This window comes from Idiotropiscis lumnitzeri, chromosome 5 (genome assembly GCF_059441095.1).
Source record: "Idiotropiscis lumnitzeri isolate Australia: NSW breed Sydney's pygmy pipehorse chromosome 5, RoL_Ilum_1.0, whole genome shotgun sequence".
NCBI classification, from domain to species: Eukaryota; Metazoa; Chordata; class Actinopteri; order Syngnathiformes; family Syngnathidae; genus Idiotropiscis; species Idiotropiscis lumnitzeri.
In genome coordinates this window covers 7,597,793-7,621,190 of record NC_142395.1, presented here as the reverse complement: position 1 = coordinate 7,621,190, position 23,398 = coordinate 7,597,793, and the positions used below count along the sequence as shown (strand labels likewise).

The window sequence follows — 23,398 nt, the reverse complement described above, 5'->3', positions numbered from 1 at the left end:
AGTGAACCTTTACAGTCTGTGGTTGGCGCCGTTGTTATCCTCCATCATTTTGTTTCATTTCTTAAGACACTACAGCGGATTTGTGTTTGACCACTGTAACCAGCAGATGGCACTAAAGAACCATAAATTATCTGTCCATCGTCCATTCGTTTTCTGTATTGCTTGTCTTCATTTTGCTGGTGAATCTTTTAAATGTATTACATTTTTCGGGACTGATTTATTTTTGGAGACCTTAATTTTTTGGTTACCCTGAATTATTTTTTTTAATTGACTAGTTTTGCACTTGAATATTTTGGGGTGCTGATTTTTTTGTTGAATTATAATGCTGAAAAAAAATTAGGTAATAGGAATTTCGATGCTAGAAAAAATCCTTGTTAGGAATTACAATTCTGATGGCACAAATTTACTTCCTTATAACCACCATATTTCACTTTACCACAGAAATGTCATTGTTACAGAGAAAATCCAAGTAGAAGAGGGAAAGAAGTATTACTAAATAAATATAGCTGCAATTTGTATGTGTAGTGACCCTTTTGCCTATCAAACCGGTCACTATGGTTGCTACTGGCCTGGGTTGTTTCGACGCGTGTCCGTTCCGCCTTTTCCAAAATAAAATCGTCCAATTGTCCGTCAAGTCAGCTCACACTATTCTGCCCACCTTGTCACGGTCACGTTCTAAAACTTTTTTCCCTCCCCAATAGTAACCACCTGGGTCTTGTTAGCCCATTGATTAAATAGCCCTGTGGCCAATTGACACCACACTGCACCCAAGTGGTGGGAGGTTTAAAGCAAACATACGTTAACGTAAAAAATGGCTCTTACACACCGGCCCCTAATTGGGCTTGACAGAAGGCCAACCAATTACAATCTTCAAACACAAGGAGCCATTAAAGTTAACTCAAATTAAAGCATTACAAACAAAATAAATAACTGAGAACAAATAATCATTCTTATAATGTAAACTATGTACTGGGTATTTTTTAAAACATGTATCTAATAAGTGTTCATGGTTACTCAGTTGCCTCACAGAGAAGACATATTTTTGTCACTGGTCTATTGAGCACGCTGGTCTTGGTTTGAAGACGTACAGAACGGACCAGTCCCCTTTTATCATGAAATGTCTCTAAAATCTTTCCAAGTATCCAAGATCCACGAGGAGCTGTTGAATCAACAACAACAACAACGTCTCCCGGTAAGAAATTTCTTTTTTCTCTATTCCATTTTTGTCTTTCTTGTAATAAAGGTAAGTACTCATGCGTCCACCTTTTCCAGAAAAGATCAGCTAAATACTGGCTTTGTCTCCATCGTCGTCTTATATACATATCTATTTTCTCAAAAAGGCCAGGGGGCAACACAGGCTTTCCTTTCATTAACAAAATATGGTTTGGTGTTAATGGCTCGAGGTCGTTGGGATCATCGGACAACTTTGTTATGGGACGATCGTTTAATATGGCCTCCGCTTCGCATAACACTGTTTGAAATCCTTCATCGTCCAAACATTGTTGTCGAAGTACAGTACTAAGAACCTTCCTGCGCCATTGCTCTTTGGACTTTGTTGTGATCCAGTGAGTTTAATGCTTGCCTGAGCTCCTTTTCGGTCCCTACAAAATTGGTTCCATTGTCTGATCTTATGGTAGAGACTTGTCCTCTGCGGCAGATAAATCTTCGTAATGCGTTGATACAAGAATCTGTGTCAAGCGTATATGCGACCTCCAGGTGAACTGCTCTACTGGACATGCAAGTGAAGATAACTCCGTAACGCTTTAGGGTAGAACGTCCTCGCTTCACCTCTATTGGACCAAAATAATCCACGCCAGCATGTGTAAATGGTGGGAGATTTGGAACAATTCTTTCAGATGGAAGATTTGCCATCTTTTGTCCACCCACTTTTCCTCTCAAAATTCTACAAACGTAGCATTTTCCTATTACCTTTCTTGCAGCTGAATCAGCATTTGTGATCCAATATCTTTTCCTCAGCTTGGATAGTACATGATTCTTGCCACTATGGCCCAACCGCTCATGAACATGTCACAGTAAGAGTGTTGAGATGTGTTGGTCTTTGGCTAGAAGTAATGGGTGCTTTGTTTCCTCGGGCATGGAAGATCTATTTAATCGTCCTCCTCTCTCAGAACACCATTTTCATATAGTGGGTCAAGTTTGTAGATTGAACTCACTCTTTTCACTTTACATCCAGATTTGAGCGCAGCAATCTCAACAGCGAATCTTTCATTCTGGCTGAAGCGAATAATGGACCTTTCAGCTTCTAATAGGTCATCTACAGTCTTTGGTCTCCCAAAGTGGCCTTCAATTCCTGCATTTTTGAATTGACATCGGTCAATTGACTATCATAAGAATCAGTTCTTTCAGAAATCAGCTGTTTCCTCTTTTGACTTACAGTCCTTAAAATCCTCTTGAACTTTAGAAGCCAACCTACCGCAATCTTCAACCTTTTCCAACTGGAAAAGTGTGTGATCAATTTATTAGTGGCATTTTCAGGAACCTCAGTAACGGCTGCGTTCACAACACAGTTCCTTTTGACTTCCAGGTCATCAACAGGCTCCGTGTCCACTGGGTACAATGGCCATACACTTTCTGCCTCCCACAGAAATTTGGGACTTTCAATCCATTTTCCTTCAATTAAGGGTTCCATCTTTAGCCCCCTCGAGGCATAATCTGCTGGGTTCTGTGTCGTAGGAACGTATCTCCACTGCGAAAAGTTTGAGGATTCTCTAATCATTGCTATTCTATTTGCCACAAATGTTTGGAACCTTTTGTCCTCATTTTTTATATATTTTATCACTGACGTGCTATCTGTCCAAAATTGTGATTCTGTCAAAGGCAGTTGCTGCTCCGAATGCAGCATCTTATCCACTTTAACAGCAAGAACTGCTGCTGTTAGTTCTAAGTGGGGAATAGTCACTTGTTTTAATGGGGCAACTCTAGCCTTGCGTAGTAAGAAAGCAGTGTGAACTCTGTTCTTGTCATTTTGCAACTTGATGTAAGTAACAGTGCCGTATGCAGTCTCACTAGCATCCGAAAAGTGATGCATTTGAGCAGATGTTATCGGACCAAAGTCTTGAGGCTTGAAACATCGATTGATTTTGAAGCTTTCCACCTTTTCAAGGTCTTCCAACCACTTGTTCCATTTTTGTTGAAGGGATTGAGGTATTGGCTCATCCCAACCACACTTCGAACGACACAAGTCCTGCAAGTCCGGGATGGTGAATGGAGCCAATAATCCCAAAGGGTCGTAAACTGAATTTATCTTTGATAACAAACCACGCCTTGTGTGCGTATTGTTTTTAATGTTGAACTTGAATTCAAAGGTATCAGTCTCAATACACCACTGTAGCCCAAGAGCCCGTTCATCAGGCAGTTTATCCCGATCCAACTCTAATTCCTTAATATTCTTTGACCTATCCTCTTCAGAAATACCTGACAACACTTCACGGCTGTTGCTAAGCCATTTTGTAAGGTTGAAACCTCCACTGCGGCAGATAGCTTTGAGGTTTTGGACCATAACCATAGCCTCTACTTCCGATGGTAGGCTTTTCAGTAGATCATCCACGTAAAAGTTTCTTTTGACTGTGTCCGTCACTTCTACTGGAAAGTTGTGTACATTATCTTCTGCGGTTTTCCTTAATGCATAACATGCGCAACTAGGAGAGGACACTGCTCCAAACAGGTGAACAGTCATGCGATATTGTACAAACTCCTGCTCCAAGTTTCCTTCTGGCCACCATAAAAATCTCAAAAAATCCAAATGTTCCGTATCCACTTTTACCTGATGAAACATTGATTGCACGTCAGCCATGATCGCTACGGGTTCCTGTCTGAATCGTGTCAGAACTCCTAACAATGAGCTGGTCAGATTTGGGCCTTGTAGGAGCTGTCTATTTAGCGAGGTACCTTTAAATTCTACCCCGCAGTCAAACACCACGCGAAGGTTACCCTTCTGAGGATGATACACGCCATGGTGAGGGAGACACCAAATTTTCCCTTCAGCACGCTCTAATTGTTCCTCTGGAACCCTTTCTGCGTATCCCATTCCAATGACATCAGATAGGAAAGTTGAATATTCCTTGTGAAAACCTTTATCCTTCTGAAGTCTTCTTTTGAGTGATCCAACACGTTGCTTGGCCACAGAAATATTATTTGGCATTTTCACATTTTGATCCTTGAAAGGCAGTTTTGTCATGTAATGACGATCTTTAAATTGGACAGAACTTTCCATTATTTCAATGAATCTCCTTTCATTTACTGACATCTCCTCTTTGTCATTGTAAGATGTTTCATTGAATTCCTGATTGTATTGATTTATCAACAACTGTTGGAGTCGGTCAACACTGATCCTATTAACCAGTGCCAGAGGGTGGCCATTCTCACACTGTGTTGCACTATTTCCCTGTAGAGGTCCATTAATCACCCAGCCAAGAAGAGTTCTAACATCATACGGTCCCTCGCCGCGACTGTTGATCACCTCCCAGGGTTCCATTACCTTTGAGGCGTTTGTGCAAATCAACAAATCAACATTAGCGCTGATACGAGGAATGTGCGCATCCTTAAGATAAGACCATTTCTTTAACTCCCTTTCGCTGATTAAATTGTCTACCTCACTTAATTCTTCATCCACTTCTTTGGGAGGCGGAGGGGCTTTTGTCTTCTGGTTTGCTTGTTCGCTAACTTTACCATTTTGCTAGCGTGGGATTCAATGAAAAGGACGTTGAAATGAAGCAGGCAAATAACTACAGCATGCACGTGGCGGTGCCTACACGATGGGGAACTGGACAGGAAAGACTGACTCCAACAGCTCTTACAGTATGAATTGTAGCACAATGGCCTCACAGTGCAGAGGTCGTGGGTTCGATCCCGGCTCCGGCCTTCCTGTGTGGAGTTTTTATGTCCTCCCCGTGCTTGTGTGGGTTTCCTCCGGGTACTCTGGTTTCCTACCACATTCCAAAAACATGCATGGCAGGTTGTTCGTCTATGTGTGCCCTGCGATTGCCTGGCAACTAGTTCAGGGTGTACCCCGCCTACTACCTGAAGACAGCTGGGATGGGCTCCAGCACCCCCGCGACCCTCGTGAGATGGATGGTTTGTATGAATTGTACACTTTAATACTGTATAGCTATTTATGAATACACTTTTAAACAGAACACATTTGCATTAGGTGCCTTTCGCCCATAGTCAGCTGGGATAGGCTCCAGCACCCTCCGCGACCCTGTACACGATAGGCAGTGTGGATAATGACATGACATTTGGATTAGTTTCTAAAAGATGTTTAACATATGCAAACAACAACTAAAGTAGTGTACATAGGATTCCCCGCACAAGTATGTAGATTTGCTGGATTTTGCCAAGTACTAAAATTCTGCAGATTTCCACGACTGTGTGGGAACCCTGTGGCAACTCAATACCCCTAATAACAATATAACAAATTACCTAACACCTAACAGCCCTGCACTTCGTAGTTTTATTTCATTCTACACATATACGCGAACTAAACCTGAAATGTTAATCACCAAATGAAGGAATTCACAAAAATCAAAATTTGATTCAATCTGTTACACCAGAATGTTGATTACATTTGCAGTATGTCATTATTCATTCTCGTTTTCTTCCTGTTTTTATTCTCAATCGTTACTGAACCGAGGCCAGTAAGGGGAAATATAGCTAACTGCAGGGCCACCTTACTGCATATAGTAAAAGCAAGGCTGACCCACAAAAGTGCCAGATCGGCAGGATAACCTAATGGCGGATTACTTCCCGGAAAAAATGGAAAAATCTAGTTTTAAATACATGGAAAGTTATTCATATATTTTTTTTAAACTGTCAGTGTGCAAATCTGTGGGTGCTGACCAGCAAATATGTTTTATGCAATTTAGTTGACTCGACTGAAGTTTTAAGTTGTTGATGGCCAATACTACCCGTAGGTGGCAGTTTTGCGCTTACACTGGGTCTTATATGCCTAAAACTACGTGAGTGTGCCTAATATTTTTGGACGGATCTGGAATGGAATGATATGCAGGACAAACTTAGTGCCTCATTAATATTCAGTTTTGAGGGAAATTATTTTTGTGGGGAAAATCTCCAAATTAGTTGTGTTGTTGTTGGGCAATTTTGTGGCATCCTTAATTAATTTTGATGCAATTGAGCCTTTTGCACTGGGGGAAAAATGCTATCTGTAATTGAGTCATTTAGCCATAATTATTGAAATAGATGGATCCATATTTTCTTTTTTTCCCTCTGCCATTCACCGAAGCAATTTTTGTTGTTCACAATGTCTGTGGTTATGCTTGTTCGGAGCGTGCCAGGTGGTTTGGTTTGTTAGCTTATTGGTTAATTTGCTAGCCAGTTAGCTAGCTTGTTAGCCAGGTAATTAGTAAATTTGAGGACAATTGAGGAAAAAAATCAACCATAGGACGTAGTTTCCTAAACTAAAGATCATGCAATTTATATGTATGTGTAACGGATGTTAGCTCATATTGTGCAAAAGTACGTTAGTAAACCTAACTTGTGCTAATAATCGCATAAATATAGCAGTGTTTCAGTTGTCATGGTCCGTTCTTGTCATGCCTCGTCTTTTGTCATTGTTTGCTCAGCTGATGTGGGGGAGTTCCTTCCAGCACGTGTTCCTGTCTCATCGTCATGGCTGGAGAGACGCGCCCACCGGCCACGCACCTGTTCCCCATTGACATCACTGATTACCTCGCTATTTAAACGCGCCGCGCTGACCTCTCAGCGTCGGTTTATTCCTTTGCTCACGTTCATGACCCAAGTGTTTATTCGCGAGCCCTCGCTGTTCTCGATCTCGTTTCTGGTTAATGACTCCGCTCTCAGCCTTTGTCCTTCTCGGTCGCGTCCGCTCATCGATTGGCTTTCCTTATCCTTTGGTGGTAAGCGATTTTCGTTCCGTTCTGTTCCTTGCCTTTACGGAGCCCCTTAGGGGACATGGAAGAGAAAAAAAAATAATTTGCGTTCCCTCGCAAAATCTTTGCGTTCCCTTGCAAAGTTTGCGTTCCCTTGCAAAGTTTGCGTTACCTCGCAAACTTTGCGAGGGAATGCAAAGTTGTTGTTTTTTAAGAGTGAATGTTTATTTATTTTTTAATGCGCGTTTATGTACTTCCGGGTCAGTTTGACTACCCTTGCCTCGAATGCGCTGCTGTTCAAGAGACGACAGTACGTTGGAGGCGGCACTAATCATGGAGGAGGGCTTGGAACTGTCTTTCACTTATTTGAAAACCGTGCTTAATATCCAAAACTGATTTTATTTCTTTGTATTTCAAGACAATTTCAAAGTAAAATTCATTTAAACTCGCCCACGGGTGAACACACTCCATATTTGCTGCGTTTGTTTACACGGAAGATGACCCGGAAGTACATAAACGCGCATTAAAAAAAATATACATTAATTCTAAAAAAAACACAAAACAACTTTGCATTCCCTCGCAAAGTTTGCGAGGGAATGCAAAGATTTTGCGAGGGAACGTAAAGTTTTTTTTTTTCTTTTCTGTGTCCCCCAAGGGGCTCCGTACCTTGTGCAAGCGATTTTGGTTTTGTCGTTATTTTCCTGGTGCGGATTTCCACCAGCGTTTTGTGTTGCACTTTTCGGTATCGTGTGATTGTAGTTATAGTTATAGTGTACAGAAGAATTTTTTGTTGAAATAATAAATACCCTTTATTAAGAACCCACTTCTCTGTGCCTGCGTTTGTGGAGTCCCTAAATTGCTTTTCCAGCGGCTCTGGAAAAGCACACCTTAACAAAAGTAAATTTTTTAGGCTTGGCACAAATAGATGTTGGTGCAACCTGTGCATCCCTGCTGTGGTTACTAAGTTTTATTTTAGTCGGATACAGAAAAGACAAAAGACAATCACAGCTATGCCATTCAATTATTTATTGTTAGGCCTATCCAGCTGGCTTTTTAAAGATCAAGTTGGGGAACTCACACACACAGAACTGCCATCTTTGCTTCCACTTATATGCTATAGATTTGGCCGCTAAACAAATAAGATGCACTGTTCAAGAAGGCATCTTAGACTACATCAACAATAAGCAAGTAAGTTAGTCAATAATACATACCTGTTAGTTCTGGGCACATGACTGTGAAACAGTGTACATGCACAGGTTTGTTTTAGGGCTGACATACAAATCTTTTCAGAATTGATTATTTTATCGATTTTTCCATCGATTACTTGAGCAATGAAGGGTAGAATGTTTGACAGCGATAAGCATGCATCTACAAATGCCAAGGTTGATGTAAACAAACTATCTACTATTCTCAGTCAAAAGTAAACAATATTTTCAAATTACAACAGGCAATGGTGTGGCGCTCTCCGGGTCAAGTGCTTCTCGCGGTCGGTTGCCCAAAGCCACGCAACAACACAAAGGCCGTTCCTTTTCCAACTGTTACACATCTTAACGTGACATGTAGTCTAAATAGGCTTTTATCAGACTGCCAGCCGAAATCCAATTTTTAGCCCATGCAGATTGAAACTGGATGGCTCTTTTTTAGTCTGAACAGCTCCAAACACACAAATCTTTTTTTTATGTCACTCTACGCGACGCAAAACTGAATGCAACCTATAATCAGCTGCACAGAATTTATTCTTTGTTTGTTTTGTTCCCAAGAAGCGAGGTGGTATTTGTTTTAACTTGTATTTATTTAGGAACAACACCTGCAATCATTTCTTTCTACCAAGCTGTGCCGGTATTATTTTACTACTCTGCCCTCTTTGGGTCTCTCTTCTTTTTTTTCTCTCTCTCTCAGCACTTGATCTTGATACTCATCTCCATTGTCCCCCGAGCGGCAGGACCAAGACACCATAAGCCAATTGTATATCTACATTTTAACACAATAGGTGCACATATCCCCCCCCCAAACAATTTTTAAAGAACATATTTCCATCTTCATGACACATACAGGATCTCTTCTGAGTCTGATTGGCCTTTGTGTTAGTTTCTGGTGGTACCTCAGGTGTGTTTACAAAATCCTGAGGTGGCATTTCAGTGTCATCCGCCATATCCTGTTGAGAGCAAGGTAAGAGGCATTCTTGCATCTCCCACCTGAAAGCACTGATGTCCTTTCTTTTCCATCACTCTGGTGGTTTTTAAAAATTTGCTCTGGGTTATGATAAGATTGCCAAGTTTCTTCAAGATCCACATTTGAAGGTTTATCACTTCGTTTGTGATCTGTGTAAGCCTTTCTCTTTCTCTGGCTTTCACCTACTTTGAGGACGACTTGTCTCATAGACTGTGATTTCAAATGTTGGGAGTGGATCATGCCTGGCCACTAATACACTTCTCTGAGCCTGTTTTCTCTTCGCTTCTTTGGTGTGTCTCATGTGGCAAGGAGATCAGTTTAGCTTGCACCAGGAGTCTGTACGTGCCTTGCACAACTAAGTCATCAATTAGTGAGAGCTCATGCTGAATCTTAAAGCACGGTCACAGCTCTGCTACTACGGGCTTAATTTCTAATTAATAGAGGCGTAAGTATACCTGCATACCGCCTGAAGAGGGCTGGCATAGGCTCCTGTATGCCTGCGACCCTCGTGAGGGTAAGCGGTTCAGATAATGGATGGATGGATGGATGCATATTTTTTGCTTAAACCACCTGTTTTTTTCATGTAGAATTGCTGACCACCAGAAGCTCTGTTTTTTTTTTGGGGGGGGGGGGTTAGGTTTAGAAAAAACAAAAATGATTCTCCATGAATCATTTTTGGAGCCAACATCTAACAATTATGTTTACTTTGTCTATGGGGAATATCTTGCTTCTCCAAATCATCATCATCTGTAATGCTCCCTGGTCGTTCTTTCATGTCCCTTGTAAGTCACCAAGATGAAGCATTCACCCGGTCTGTCAATCCAGAACTGTAAAATGTATTATCTCTGTATCTTAACGTTTTTTTGTTTTTGTAGTACTTTTTCAGGCTGAGGCAGAAAAAACTAACGAGCCTATTTTGACAAAGTGAGGGTATAAAACATATATACCAGTTAACGAATGTAGGGAGTAAAAGTAAGTCATCAGAACATCAGTGTGTCTGAAAAATCCACAGTAACAAAGTATTACACCATTCGTTTTGTTCGCCCATCATATGCATACAAATGAGACGATTTGTGGAGGAAATTGAGATGAACTTCTAAATTGAAAACTGACGGAATAAGGTCATCGCAAATTTGTATGTGTGCGTGCGCATGTGTGCGCGGGCGTGTAGCGCGCACACGCGCTGGCCAGCGTATTCTTCCCATCACAACCAAAATGGCGGCTGAGCGGACAACCGGTCCGGCTCGGTGCCGTGACTGACAGGCGATCGGAAACGTTTCGCTGCACGGTCACATTCTGCGACGACTGAATATATACACGTAACGATGGCTACCACATAAATGCTGTGATACCGGTAGATGACACCCGACGTAGCTGCGCCCAAAGGACTAAAAATAACGTTTTCAACTGGGGTAAGTCGCGAATGATAAACCTAGTAAGTGCAGCTGCTGCCTGTTTTCTTCAACAGAATTGCTCTGAAACAAGCCCTCGCTCGTGCTGTCACTATGTTTGCCTTCTCCTCGCCTGTCACTCCGTTAAACTGAATTTTGTCCTCCAAGCAGAGGATGTAACGTGCGTCGTGCTCGTCTTCGCTAGCTTACTACAAGTGCCACAGGTTGTTGCAAGCCACGCCAATTGTCCAATGTTTAAATGACCTGAGCTGGTTGCGCTGAATTCAAGTCACATTGTCGTCAGCCCAAATGGCCCCATGGCTCGGTTAACTATTTTAACCCCCTCTAGCACGTATAGAGCTCTAAATACATCAAGGCAACCTCCTTTTAGAAAGCTCTTGTTCTTAGGCTATAAAAACAAGGAGCGTCCGAGTCCAGTGTGATAACTTATAGGCTGTCTGTGGGGGGTAATAACATGAACGTTTTGTAAACATTATACTTTGATGATGCAATAATCGAAAGAGGTTTGGCTGAGTGTTGAGTACTGTAGATTTGGGAAATCTAGGCTTTGATATCTGGGATGCCTTTACTCCTGTCATTGTCATCCTGAGCAAGACACTGAACCAGAAGTTGCTCTTGATGTGCTGTCATCAATGTGTGAAACACACTTCACTTTGCATTTTGGGTCGCAAAGAATATCGCAGGTGTCAAGACTTCACCTAGAATGTCAAGCGGCACTTTGCAAGCTGAATGATGCCAAATTTATATTTTTGGATGAAATGCATTTGGTAATGTAGGGTTTACTTATGAGATTTGAAAATGTATCTCCTTTTGTCAGATGTATTATAGTGGCTGATAATAATTCAAAACAAATAATTGCAGCGCAGGGTTAAGTTAATCCCTCACTCAGTGAAGAAGCTCACGTAAATGATCAAGAATTAGCTAAAATTTCTCAAGTAAATTCAGTATCACTTTGTAGCATTTGACTCTATATCCAGCAGCTAAAAAGCTCAGATTCACCATTTGTTAATGATCTTAAACATGCTAGCCACTCTTGACTTTTTGACACCTTTTAATAAATCTCTTATTACCCATACTTATTGTTGTTACTATTACCAGGTACTGAATCCGATATTCTGTGGAACCCTTGTTCACATCATCTGAATTGGCATCATACTACGTGGACATGTCACACCTACTTTGAACGCGTTTATTTTTTTTCAAATTATATTTGACTGATTCTCTGGACATTGTATTACGCTGTTGAATCACTTATTTACTTCTGTGTCTATGATTAAGAATCCTTACTCACATAAATACTGAAGTTGACCCACCAAAACTGTTTAAAAGTGCGAGATAAATTACTAACCAATCCCGAATCGTTTGTCCTATATTCTAAAAAGCTACACCAATAGTCATATAATTTTGTGAATGCTGTATAGTGAAGCTACGGTTGAGGACTTGAGACTTGCCTAATTCTGAAAACAAAGACTGAAACTACTAAGATGCTAAAGGACGAAAAATATTTTTTATGTCAATTCACTCTAATTGATATCTCCCCATTTTTCAAGCCTGCTGAAAAAAAACCTGCAACTTCTTTTTTTGAGTAGATCTTATAGGGTGCCCCTGGATAGATTGGATTCCTCAGGCAATTTATTCCTGAGGAATAATGGCTGAAAATTAAAGAGAGGATCATATTGGTTCTAAAATATCATAATGGCTTGATATCAAATCCTGGATCATAGTTGAAGCTCAGTGATGCAGTCGTGAGGTGCGCATCATGTTTTTCGCAAGAAATGTGCTTGATCCTAATCACCAAACCCTGATGTAATCCTAACACCCCAAATGCCTCTTCGAACTAGATTGATTGAATGATTGATTCGATTTATTAAACAATTGAACATTTTATGTACCAGATCAATTTTTTTCCTAATTTCTCCCAAACGAATGGATAAAAAAAGAAAATGCTAACTAATTTCAGTTTCCTGATCAAAATATATATAAACTGAGCTTGTTAGTAAAAAATGGGCCATCTTTGCTGGACAAATACTTTTAAGTTGTAACAACAACCCTCTTTGTTTTCAACCATCTTCTGAATACTGTGGCCAAGTTGGTTATTGTTTGCTTCGTACATTATTTGCAAATGTACGGTACACTGTTGTGTACATTGCAACGTTGTGTAATGTCCAATGTTGTTTACATCTACGGTACTCCAGCAGTGAACCGTAAATGTTTATTTATGGAAGTCGCTACTCCATAGCAGTATCGTTGATGCAGTGACCATGACCTTTATTTGTTGTTCAAACAATGTAAGGACAGTGAACTAATACTCCTTTGGAGTGCATGCATTACAGTTAACCATCCGCCTTAGGCCGACTTGAGGGCAGCTGTGGATCAAAGGTAGAGCGGGTCGTCCAGTAACCGGAGGCTCCACTGTTGGAATCCCGATCTGTCCGAGTCATGTGTTGCTGTGTCCTTAGGCAAGACACTTGACCTGCCTCACCTCCAGTGTCACTCCCACTGGTGTACCGCTCGAGTGTTTGGTTGTGGTCGGAGGGGCTGTTGGCACACACTCGCAGCCATGCTTCTGTCAGCGGGCCCCAGGGCAGCTGTGGCTACACATACGTAGTTTACTGCCAGCAGAGTGTGAATGTGGGATTGTGTGAATAATGTATCCATTGTGACTGCTTTGAGTGTCCGGTAGTTGAAATTGAAAATTCAATTACAATTACTACACTCAGTGATTATAAAATTGCTATAATCGTAAAAAAATGATTTACGGTATTATTATATGTATAACATGTAAAAATAGTACACTCTTTACATTGGGTGGCACGGTGGACGACTGGTTAACATGATGGCCTCAAAGTGCAGAAGTACAGGGTTCGATTCCAGCTTCGGCCTTCCTGTGTGGAGTTTGCATGTCCTCCCCGTGCTTGCGTGGGTTTCCTCTGGGTACTCCGGTTTCCTCCCACCTTCCAAAAACATGCATGGTAGGTTGAATGGACACTCTAAATTGCCCCTAGGTATGAGTGTGAGCGAGGATGGTTGTTGGTCTGTGTGTGCCCTGCGAGTGGCTGGCAACCAATTCAGGGTGTCCCCCGCCTACTGCCCGATGACAGCTGGGATAGGCTGCAGCGCCCCCGCGACCCTAGTAAGGAGAAGCGATACAGATAATGGATGGATGGATGTGTGCCTGTTTTTTTTTTTTTTTAAAAAAAGAAATGAAAATTAATTCAAAATGTCACATGTAGCCGTTGGGATTTTTTTTATTGCAATGTGAGGCTGGATACCTTAATTTCTACATGGACTGTGATTAAAAAATACCTCAAAGTACAATGTAGGGCATATCAGGCAATGACGGCGTAATTAACTAGCGGTTACTTAGCGTCCTAAATTAGCAGATTTTATTTTGAAGTCAGCCTTTACATTGGTAGTGTATTACATTATGTGTTTTGCAGCTTCCTTGACATGGTTAAATTACATTATTTTTTTTTTAATTTGCGGTATCTGAATTACTTAGACTTGTTTGACTCTTACTTGCCAAAATGCTCCAATATTTGCAACTATCATGAGCCAGGAGGGTCTTTCAAAGCCCCACCATACAAACAGACCTTAAAGATTTCACCAGTTGTTTATTTAGTTTCAGGCCAATCTCTTTTGCCTTCCACAATCCAATTAGCTGACTGTTGGCATCTCATCCAATTGCTAATCTGGCGCAAATCTCTAGTGTGTACTCTGCATTCATTCCAACCATGGAGCCAAGTTATTTGAAATGGTGTTAATTCAATTTCTGCCAAGGAACCCTTGTTCTTTGCCTCTATGCTCCAAAACACAAGTTTTGGCATGCTCCAAGATTACTGCTGTATTCCTCTAGCGCAGTGGTCCGCAGGCCACTTCAGACCAGGCCGTGGTGGGTCGCACAGATGAAAGGAAAAGAAAAATTATATTTTGCCGGTTTATTTATTCATATTTTAATTTGAAAATTGATCGGATTCTATTGGTTACATCCCAATATGATGGACTCGACACATGTCAAGAGGCTAATTGTCTCAGTGCCTTAACGGTAATAAGCGCAGAAGCAAGCAAAGTGAGTAAAAAAAGAGACTTATTTGGAAAGTGGATGGCATGGTGGAAGACTAGTGAGCACAATGGCCTCACAGTGCAGAGGTGCAGGTTTGATTCCGGTTCCGGCCTGCCTGTGTGGAGTTTGCATGTTCTACCAGTGCCTGTGTGGGTTTCCTCCGAGTACTCATATTTCCAACCACGTTTCAAAAACATGCATGGTAGGATAATTGGAGAACCAAAATGCTCGTAGGTGTGTTTGTGAGTGCGGGTCGTTGTTTGTTTTTGTGTGCCCTGCGATTGGCTGGCAACCAGTCCCGGGTGTACCCAGCCTTTTGCCTGAAAATGGTTCCAGCACGCCCGCGACCTTCGTGAGCCTGTGACACCTTTGGAAGACAACCGGTTCAGATAATGGATGGATGCAAATTTAGAAAGTTTCTTTGTAATAGGCAAAAGGCCCAGTAAGAATTTCAACACAAGTACTCCTACCCAATAAGAAAAAAGGTGCTTTTCACAGACAGTACCAAAATATGACCATTGTACAATTTATACTAAGGGAAGAAAATAGCAGTTATGCTCAGATGTTCTTCCAAAATCATAACAACAAACCCAAATGGCAAGATAGCTGAAGTAAACGATATTTGCTTTAGAGGGCCACAATAAGAGAAGCGGCATGCTGGGCTGGCCCTCGGCTTTATGTTTGACACGTACATCCATCATCTGTACCGCTTCTCCTCACGAGGGCCGCAGGGGGTGCTGAAGCCTATCCCAGCTATCTTCGGCCAGTAGGTGGGGGACACCCTAAACTGGTTGCCAGCCAACCACAGGGCACACAGAGACAGACAACCATTCGCGCTCACACTTAAAACTAGGGGCAATTTAGAGTGTCCAATCAACCTGCTGGAATGTGGGAGGAAACCAGATTACCCGGAGAAAACCCACACAGGCACGGGGAGAACATGCAAACTCCACACAGCAAGGCCGGAGCCGAAATCGAACCCAAGACCTCTGCACTGTGTGGCCATCGTGCTAACCAGTCGTCCACCGTGCCGCCTTGTTTAACAACACGTGCATAAGATAAATATTTACCACACTGTGGGGGTGCCACACAAAGCACAAATCACAATTGATCATTTGATCACATATTTGGATGGCCGAGTGGTCTAAGGCGCCGCGTTCAGGACCCAGTCTCCCCAGGAGGCCTGGGTTCGAATCTCGAATTTCCCCATTGTGGGACTAATAAAGGGCAAATTATTATTATTATATTATTTGGAATCTACTGTTTATATTTTAAGTAAAAATTTGATTTTTAGTAACAGTATGTATTTAAATGACCTTTGCCATGTCTGACATTTTTTTAAGATTTTCAGATACCGTAGAAATAAGAGAAAACTCAAGCTGTTAATGGAAAAACACCACAGGTTGAGAAACCTGAGACTCAGCTGAGTGGGAGACTTGAGTGTACAAGCTGTAGACAAAGCTTCCCTGCCTGAACTTGCTGACTGAAGATCACTGCAGGAGTTCAACCAAGCGCTCAGTGAGCTGTCCAAACCCGAGCCACTCATCTGCTTCCACAAGGGGTTTGCCTTCGACAATGTGATGGGGAACTCACAGCTGTCTTGACTTAAAGAAGTAGTGGGGCTGGTGACAACTCACAAAAATCTCACAGCCAAGTCACTGCTGGGGTTTCCAACTGTATAGAGACTTAGCTGAGACACAGCCACAGCAGGGCAGACACACGGAGGAGGTGAAAAGGAACGCGCTCAAGAACATAAACACAAGCTTAAACCGACATCTGCTCTTAGTTAGACCAGAATGGCTGGTTTTAGAATTCCATAGTTTAACAGCATAAGGTCATATATAATCAGGAAATTATGGTGGCTCACAATACAATATTCATTTTTCTACATGTGCATGGTTCTTTTCGGTACAAAATCATCACATCCTCCATCAACTTATGCAAGGATGATGCCAGAATTGAATATAATAATTAAAAACGAAATGGAAAACCTATTAAGAATCAAACTAGCATCTAATGACAATACCCACCCAAACTCACACCTGTTTGACCTGATGCCCTCTAGCAGGCGCTGCAGGTGCATCTAATCAAGGACTAATAGCCTGAGAAATGGTTTCTTTCCAAGAGCCATCTCCATTCTAAACTCTCACACACACACACGACCACCCTTACCTTGCAGAACAGCGACGTGATATGTTTTTATATATCCTATTTCGTATTATTTTGCATCTCACTATTTATTCTCTTATCTAATTTATATATTTAATTTAATTATTGTTGTATTGCACTGGAGAGGGGAGCTCTCTAATCTGGTTGCACACTTGAGTACAATGACAATAAAGGGATTTCTGATTCTGATGTCAAATCTGTACCGCTTTGTGGGTGAATGCACATATTTTGTCTGTCAAACAGTGAGAGTCATCATTATTCTGTATGAATCCAGTACACCACATGAAGACCATAAGAACAATGTAGGGTTTAGGCAATTACAGAATTCATCAGTAGATCTTTGACTGTGGGAAACCCACATCCCAAAAATACCTTTCCACCACAAAAACTTGCATACAATTTTGGACTAGCTTGAATCATTGTGTTTGGTCCGTGGAAGCCACACATTTTTTTTTTATTTGTTTGTTTTTGTAGTGTTTTTTTTTTGTGTGTGTGTTTAGCTGTGGAACCAAAGAGAAAATACTACTACAACAATAATAATGCCAGACTTGAAATTATAAATTCTGGCAAAGAATGTAGACACACACACACATATATATATATATATATATATATATATATAACTGTTGTCATTTAGTCACTTAGGTTCCTATTAGCAGAAAATGATGATGATATCTGAAAGGTAAGGACGGAAGCGCTTTAAAGGGACAAAGGCGGACTGGGACAGAGGGCGATTATTTCTTTTCAATAAGGACCAAAGTGTAAGGATGGAAGGGTGCCCAGGTCGCAAACGGAGAACGCGGGACGGATCGGCATAAAAGTGTAATATGCCCATTTCTGCAAAACATGTACACAGATGGCAAAAGAAATCAGACGGACTTCTATGAAAACATTCCACAACTGCTATCATATTCTGAAAGCTGAACCCACCCAAAGGCCATTTCATTGGAAACAGATTTTGTAATTCATGTGTATATAACCAATTGAAAAGTGATTGTAATCCAGAGGACATTTATAATTCCAAACATATTGTGTAAGAGGGTGTGGGAACTGAGTTTCATTAGCAGGGAGTTTTGGTGAGCCTACATTTCTTGACTCGGGTAACAGTTGAAAAACATGCCTCCTTTTAATGTTTAAATGAAAAACCAAATCACTTGATTTTTTAACCTCTGTGGCAAGTTTGAGCATGCATTAAGAAAAATAATTACTGTCCATTTATGTGATAATTTTGACAGCCCTTCAAATCATGTATTTCCTCTGTCTGTCGTATACCTTACAGGCAGTTGGCGGTGATGGGAAATGATGGAAGACAAAGGCCCTCGTGTAGCCGACTATTTTGTGGTGGCCGGGCTGACAGACTCATCCAAGCCTTTGGACCAGGAAATCCACTTTGACGATGCCTGCCACAAAACTGCCAAACCCAAGTCACCCATCACTGATGTGGCTGTGGTGATCCGCTCGATGGGTGACGAGGTGCCATTGGGGTTTACATGCATTGAGACTACACCAAGTGGACATTCTGCGGATCTCAATAATGGAGGGCTTATGGCACCTCAGATTTTCCTATGCTACAGGCGAGGTTGCGACAAGCCACCACTCATTGACCTGGGGTAAGACTCCTGATTGTTCTTTGTTTAACTCTTAGTGTCAAAAAACAGCTGCTCTTATGTAGGGTGAGGGATATTTTTGAATCCAGGTAATCCAATCAGAGCAAATATAGAGAAAGACAACCACTGATGCTCAAATGGACACATCGCTTTTAGGATGGAGGACAGCTGATTGAACCACTACACTGTCAGTTATTCTAATGGTGTGTGTGATTTGTTTATTTTTTCTTGACAAAACATTTTGTTGGATCTGTCAAAAACTAAAGAGCCTAGAAGTTCTGAATTATGGATCATGAGCTATGAAACACAATTGAAATGATGAATTTCAATTATAATATGCAAGTCTTAATGAAAGTACGTTTCTGTAAGTTGCATTTTACTTAGCTACATGTGTAAATCTTGGTCAAAACAGATGTATATCTATTTCACATTGTATTAATGCAACCTTTTAGTTTTAGTAGCAGTGTTGACCACAGTTACTTTCTGCCTGCCTTGCTGCTCCTCTTCGGATGTTGTTACAAAACATGTGAAAAACTACACCTTCTGGTGTCGTCCTCAGCAATGTTTTGAAGCAGAGTAATACAATTTGTTTACTCAGTTTTCTTGCTCTCCCGACTGGCAAATTGTGACAACAGACAGGGGACTAATAATCGAGCCTCAGACAACAGTGTGACGTACTTATCAGTACTGACAAAGAGGCTCTGTTGAGACTGTCAGCAGTCTTTGTGTGCTGATAGTTCTGAGGGGCTACAAATTTGTAGACACAAGTAGGACTTAATGAGTACTGGACAGTTTTCTGTGCGGGCAACTTTTTACATTATTGCTGATTTGTGACATTTCTACGTTTACAAGTTTCAATAAATCTATGTGAATTTACTTTTAATTATGCTTGTTCTAGTCACTGTGATGGTTTGAATAACTTAAGGTGGTGTATGCATTTATCCTACCACAGTCAACACTTGAATTGAATGTAGCATCACTTTACTCCTATTCCCCCCTCGCGTTGCTGACCAAATCTGTTCCCCCCATAAACTGTGCACAAGACATGCATGCTGTATGTACTTGTACTGTATACAAGATGACATGAGCCAGTGCTGCGACGTAGACATAAAACATTGGATTTACTTGCTCTCGCCCGGCAATGCTGTGAAGCGCTTTGAGTACCGAAGCTATACAAGTGACGGCCCATTTACCATTTTTCCTCCTTTCTCACACAATATCACACACAATAATATTCAACTCCTAATATGTAAATTGATCACACATATTCATTTGTTTTGGGTGACTGGTTACTGCAATGATCTTGCTCCCACAGAATCCTCTACGAGTGGAAAGAGCAACTAAAGCAGGGTTGTCACCTTATCCAGACCACGCCTTCTGGACGCCCAGCCAACATCAGTGGAAACTCCTCCCAGCGCATCTATGTCACCTACCGGAGGGCACCTGTGAGCCAACCACATGCTGCTCTGGCTGTCACTGACATCTGTATCATTATCCCTAGCAAAGGAGAGACTCCTCCGCACACCTTCTGCAAGGTGGAGAAGAATCTTAACAGCAGTATGGTAAGACTGAACTAAAGCGATGTGTTTGGTGCTTAGACGTTCTGATTTCACATGATATAATATGCACTACAGTATTTATGATTTGCCACTAAATTGTTGTCACACAGAAACCGAAAGTCACAATGTCTATCTCACAGTCATTCGGACAACCAAATATTTCCCACAAACTGAAATGAGTTCAAAATTCTAATTTTCGCAGAAGTGTTAAATCCATTTACATCCAGATATTTGAAATGAAATAATATGCTCTCTTTTTCCTCTTGTGTTCTTGTTTCAGTGGGGTTCCTCTGTCTACCTATGTTACAAGAAGTCTGTGACCAAAACCAACTCAATAGCATACAAAGCAGGTAAAACTTTGCACAAGGCATATATACACATGAGGACAATAAAATTGTCCTGTATTTGTGAACTGAATAATTGAAATAATCAGCACAATTTATATAGAATGCTCAATATTAATGATCGATGATGTTCGATTACTCTTTTATAGATCAGGGTCCGACATAAAGCCTTTTTTGAGTGGTTGCCCTGTCAGGGCACCATGAGCCAAGTTGTGATGGCACTGTGCGAACCAGTACTGGGCCAGTTTATTCCCAATATACAGACGCTACGTTTCATCATTATTTCATATTTAGCGTCTTTATACTGTATTATTGCATTCATGGTTATGTACTGACCTTGCTAAAATGAAACTATTGCAATTGCCCAAATTCGTGTATATATGCTTTAAAGAATAAATCAAATTTAAAATTATAAAATAATACTTAGCACTTTACTGTATATTCCAACAATGCACAACATATTTTTGGGGTTTTCATAAAGGCAGAGGTCCATGAAGTTTGTAGCGACATATTCATATGACAAATGACAGGAAACTTAGAAAAACTGACTGACTAAGTACTGACAGTAGTGGATTTTTGTCTGTCACTGAAGCGCCTATCCCACGGAGTGTCAAATAATTTGGAGTGTTTTCGAAGGCAGCGGATGTTGCGTTCAAGTCAGAGTTTGGCAGGATTCGTTCAGTGTTGCAAATGTTGAGCCAAACGGTCATCAGATGTTCAGCTGTACTTTTCTTGTCGCATTCCTTGTGACAAGAAAAATTACTAAAGCTGTTGCCAAACATCAAGTGAATGTTTTGCGAACTTTTCCCGACATTGAACGAACGCAAGATTTGCTATACTCCAAACCACTCGCAATTGTTTGACAGTCAGATGGGGGCTTCACCAGCTCTGCGTGTCTTATGTTTGTTAGTAGGAGTGAATATACACTGGGGGTGCTTAGAGCAGGCTGCTCCAGACGTCACGTGACTAATCCCCATGTGCATTTGTTTACGCGGGCAGGATAGTAGCAGCAGCAGGTGAAGGATTTCCAATGGAGAGAGTGATCAAATAATGAGTGTTTTTCATTCAACATTCTGTACATGTGAAATGATGTCACTTTGATTAAAATGACATTATGAGATAGGCTACATGTGATCAAAATTGTCAAAAATAGATTTAGATAGTCGATGAGTCTTTTGTTTATATATTTATTTGGGACCTTGCTTTTCTCTTCAAACTGCTTGGTCTCACGCTTTTCTCGCTGTCTGTATATGCCTGTCTAATAATAATAATAATAATAATAATAATATTCCCTTTATTAGTCCCACAATGGGGAAATTCGAGATTCGAACCCAGGCCTCCTGAACGCGGCGCCTTAGACCACTCGGCCATCCTGGCAGCCAAAAATGCGCAGTAGTGGTGATCGGGTCATCCGTGATGTAAACAGAAGCATTGTGGATAATAAAGTGGGGTGTCATGGTTACGTGGTCTTAGCAATTGAGTCCTAACATTATGGCAATTTCATCCACTAATACTTACGATGCAAACCTCCCTTTGATGGCAGCTCGACTGGGATGCCTGGCCTGACCATCAAGAAAGGAAGCACGTTGTGGCTGATGCCTGATTTCATTTCTGACACATAGGGACAGTCGTGTCTGCAAGCTCGCTGTAGTTCGCACACACCCGTTATGGTGTGTGTTTGATGTAGGGCTGGGCGATAAACCGAAAATGTACCTTTACCGAAATTTATTACAATGACCGACATCATTTTGCCCATGTCGGTAAATTCGGTGTTTAAAAAAAAGGAAAGAAAAGTGTTTTCTGCCTGCGGCTAGGTTCATGCCCCTTTCAGACGGCTACAGCGCGTGTAGTCACGTGACTCCACCCATCTGAACAAGAAAGAAAACAGACGACGCGGTCGGAGCTGGCGATTCAAATCAAGAAGCGGCTGACACGGCTGAAGATGAAGTAACTTTAGTTGAAGTTGTTCCTGTCGCGCTTGTCCCGAAAAGAAATTCGACATCTGTCGTTTGGAAATGTTTTGGGTTCCATAAAGACGATGTTTAAGCAAAAGAACATGAACTACAAAGTGCATGTAAGCACCAAAACAGCGCGTCCAACCTTTTCTTTTTCACCACCCACAACACAACCATACTGTTGACTTGGAGCTTGTGCTAAAAGTTCAAAGTGAGAAGCAAGGTTGGACAAGTGACAACAGCCCATAACGGAGGCGACACCATACGAGAGAACGTCTAAGAGGTTGACGCGATAGCCTAGCACATAGCTCTAAAGCTATAGCTGCTCTGGCTACAGTGGAACGCACGGGATTTAAAGTAGCCGGCAAGAGGTACAAAAATATTTTTCGCAAACCGTACTTCCCAATATGGACAACATCGGGACGGGACCTTAGACATGTCAAGTATTACAGCATCTTGGCGCAATCTGTTTGGAGAAAAAGATTTTGCGAGAGGTACCCTTTTTCTCCTGTTCTTTGTGATATTGTTCCAGTCATGCAAAGCAAGCTATTTGGAATTATACAAATGATTTTTGTACTTTTATTTTTCATTGAAAGTAATGTGTACCAGTTGATCAATAAAAAAAGGAGTTAATATGCATCTCCTGCATTTATTTTGATTTTGGTCCACCGGGGTAATTTATTGTGCATTTATCGTTATCAAGGTAAAATTGCTCAATTTATCTCGATATTGACTGCCAGCCCTAGTTTGATGTAACTTTGTAAAATTCAAGATGTCATTTGTGGAATGCTAACTGTGCCGGAGCTTAGAGGACTGTATGTGTTTCACCTTAGGGGTGTTGCGGATGCCTTTACTACTTACTTGAATCTCCCAAATTACTCAAACCGAATTAACTCAATCCAACTGTGGTGTAGAGAGAGCAAGAGGAAACCAGATTCAACACTTAACACAATTTATTACAACCAAATAATTGAATAATCTTCACTTTATATACCCAAATATAGCAACATAAATTTAGTTGGGCGCCCAAATTAATATTACTAAATGTTCTGGCCAACGTTGCCGCGGTTACTTATATTGAGGAGGAGAAACTGCTCCTCCGCTGGCGAGTGAGCGAGTGCACCTGCTTGTCGAATGGTCGGGAGGAGTCCAAATGGCGAGGGTGGGTGGCTGCCGCGATGACGGTGGATCCGGAAGACGCTGCCCAGTCCAGTTAATGCTCACAGTCCACCGCTGTTGACTGCGACA

At 41.4% G+C, this 23,398-nt stretch overlaps 1 protein-coding gene across 11 annotated transcripts in view; it reads left to right on the top strand.

The window, feature by feature from the left end:
• Window positions 1-10,237: 10,237 nt before the first annotated feature.
• Window positions 10,238-23,398, top strand: part of LOC148336784 (C-myc promoter-binding protein-like) — a 55,888-nt gene continuing 42,727 nt past the window's right edge. For all 11 annotated transcript variants that reach the window (XM_088296512.1, XM_088296510.1, XM_088296504.1 and 8 more), the window contains exons 1-4: window positions 10,238-10,453; window positions 17,965-18,295; window positions 19,608-19,854; window positions 20,132-20,201. In XM_088296512.1, the coding sequence (XP_088152638.1) occupies window positions 17,985-18,295; window positions 19,608-19,854; window positions 20,132-20,201 (628 nt within the window). In that variant the 5' untranslated portion in view covers window positions 10,238-10,453; window positions 17,965-17,984. The remainder of the gene's footprint in view (window positions 10,454-17,964; window positions 18,296-19,607; window positions 19,855-20,131; window positions 20,202-23,398) is intronic.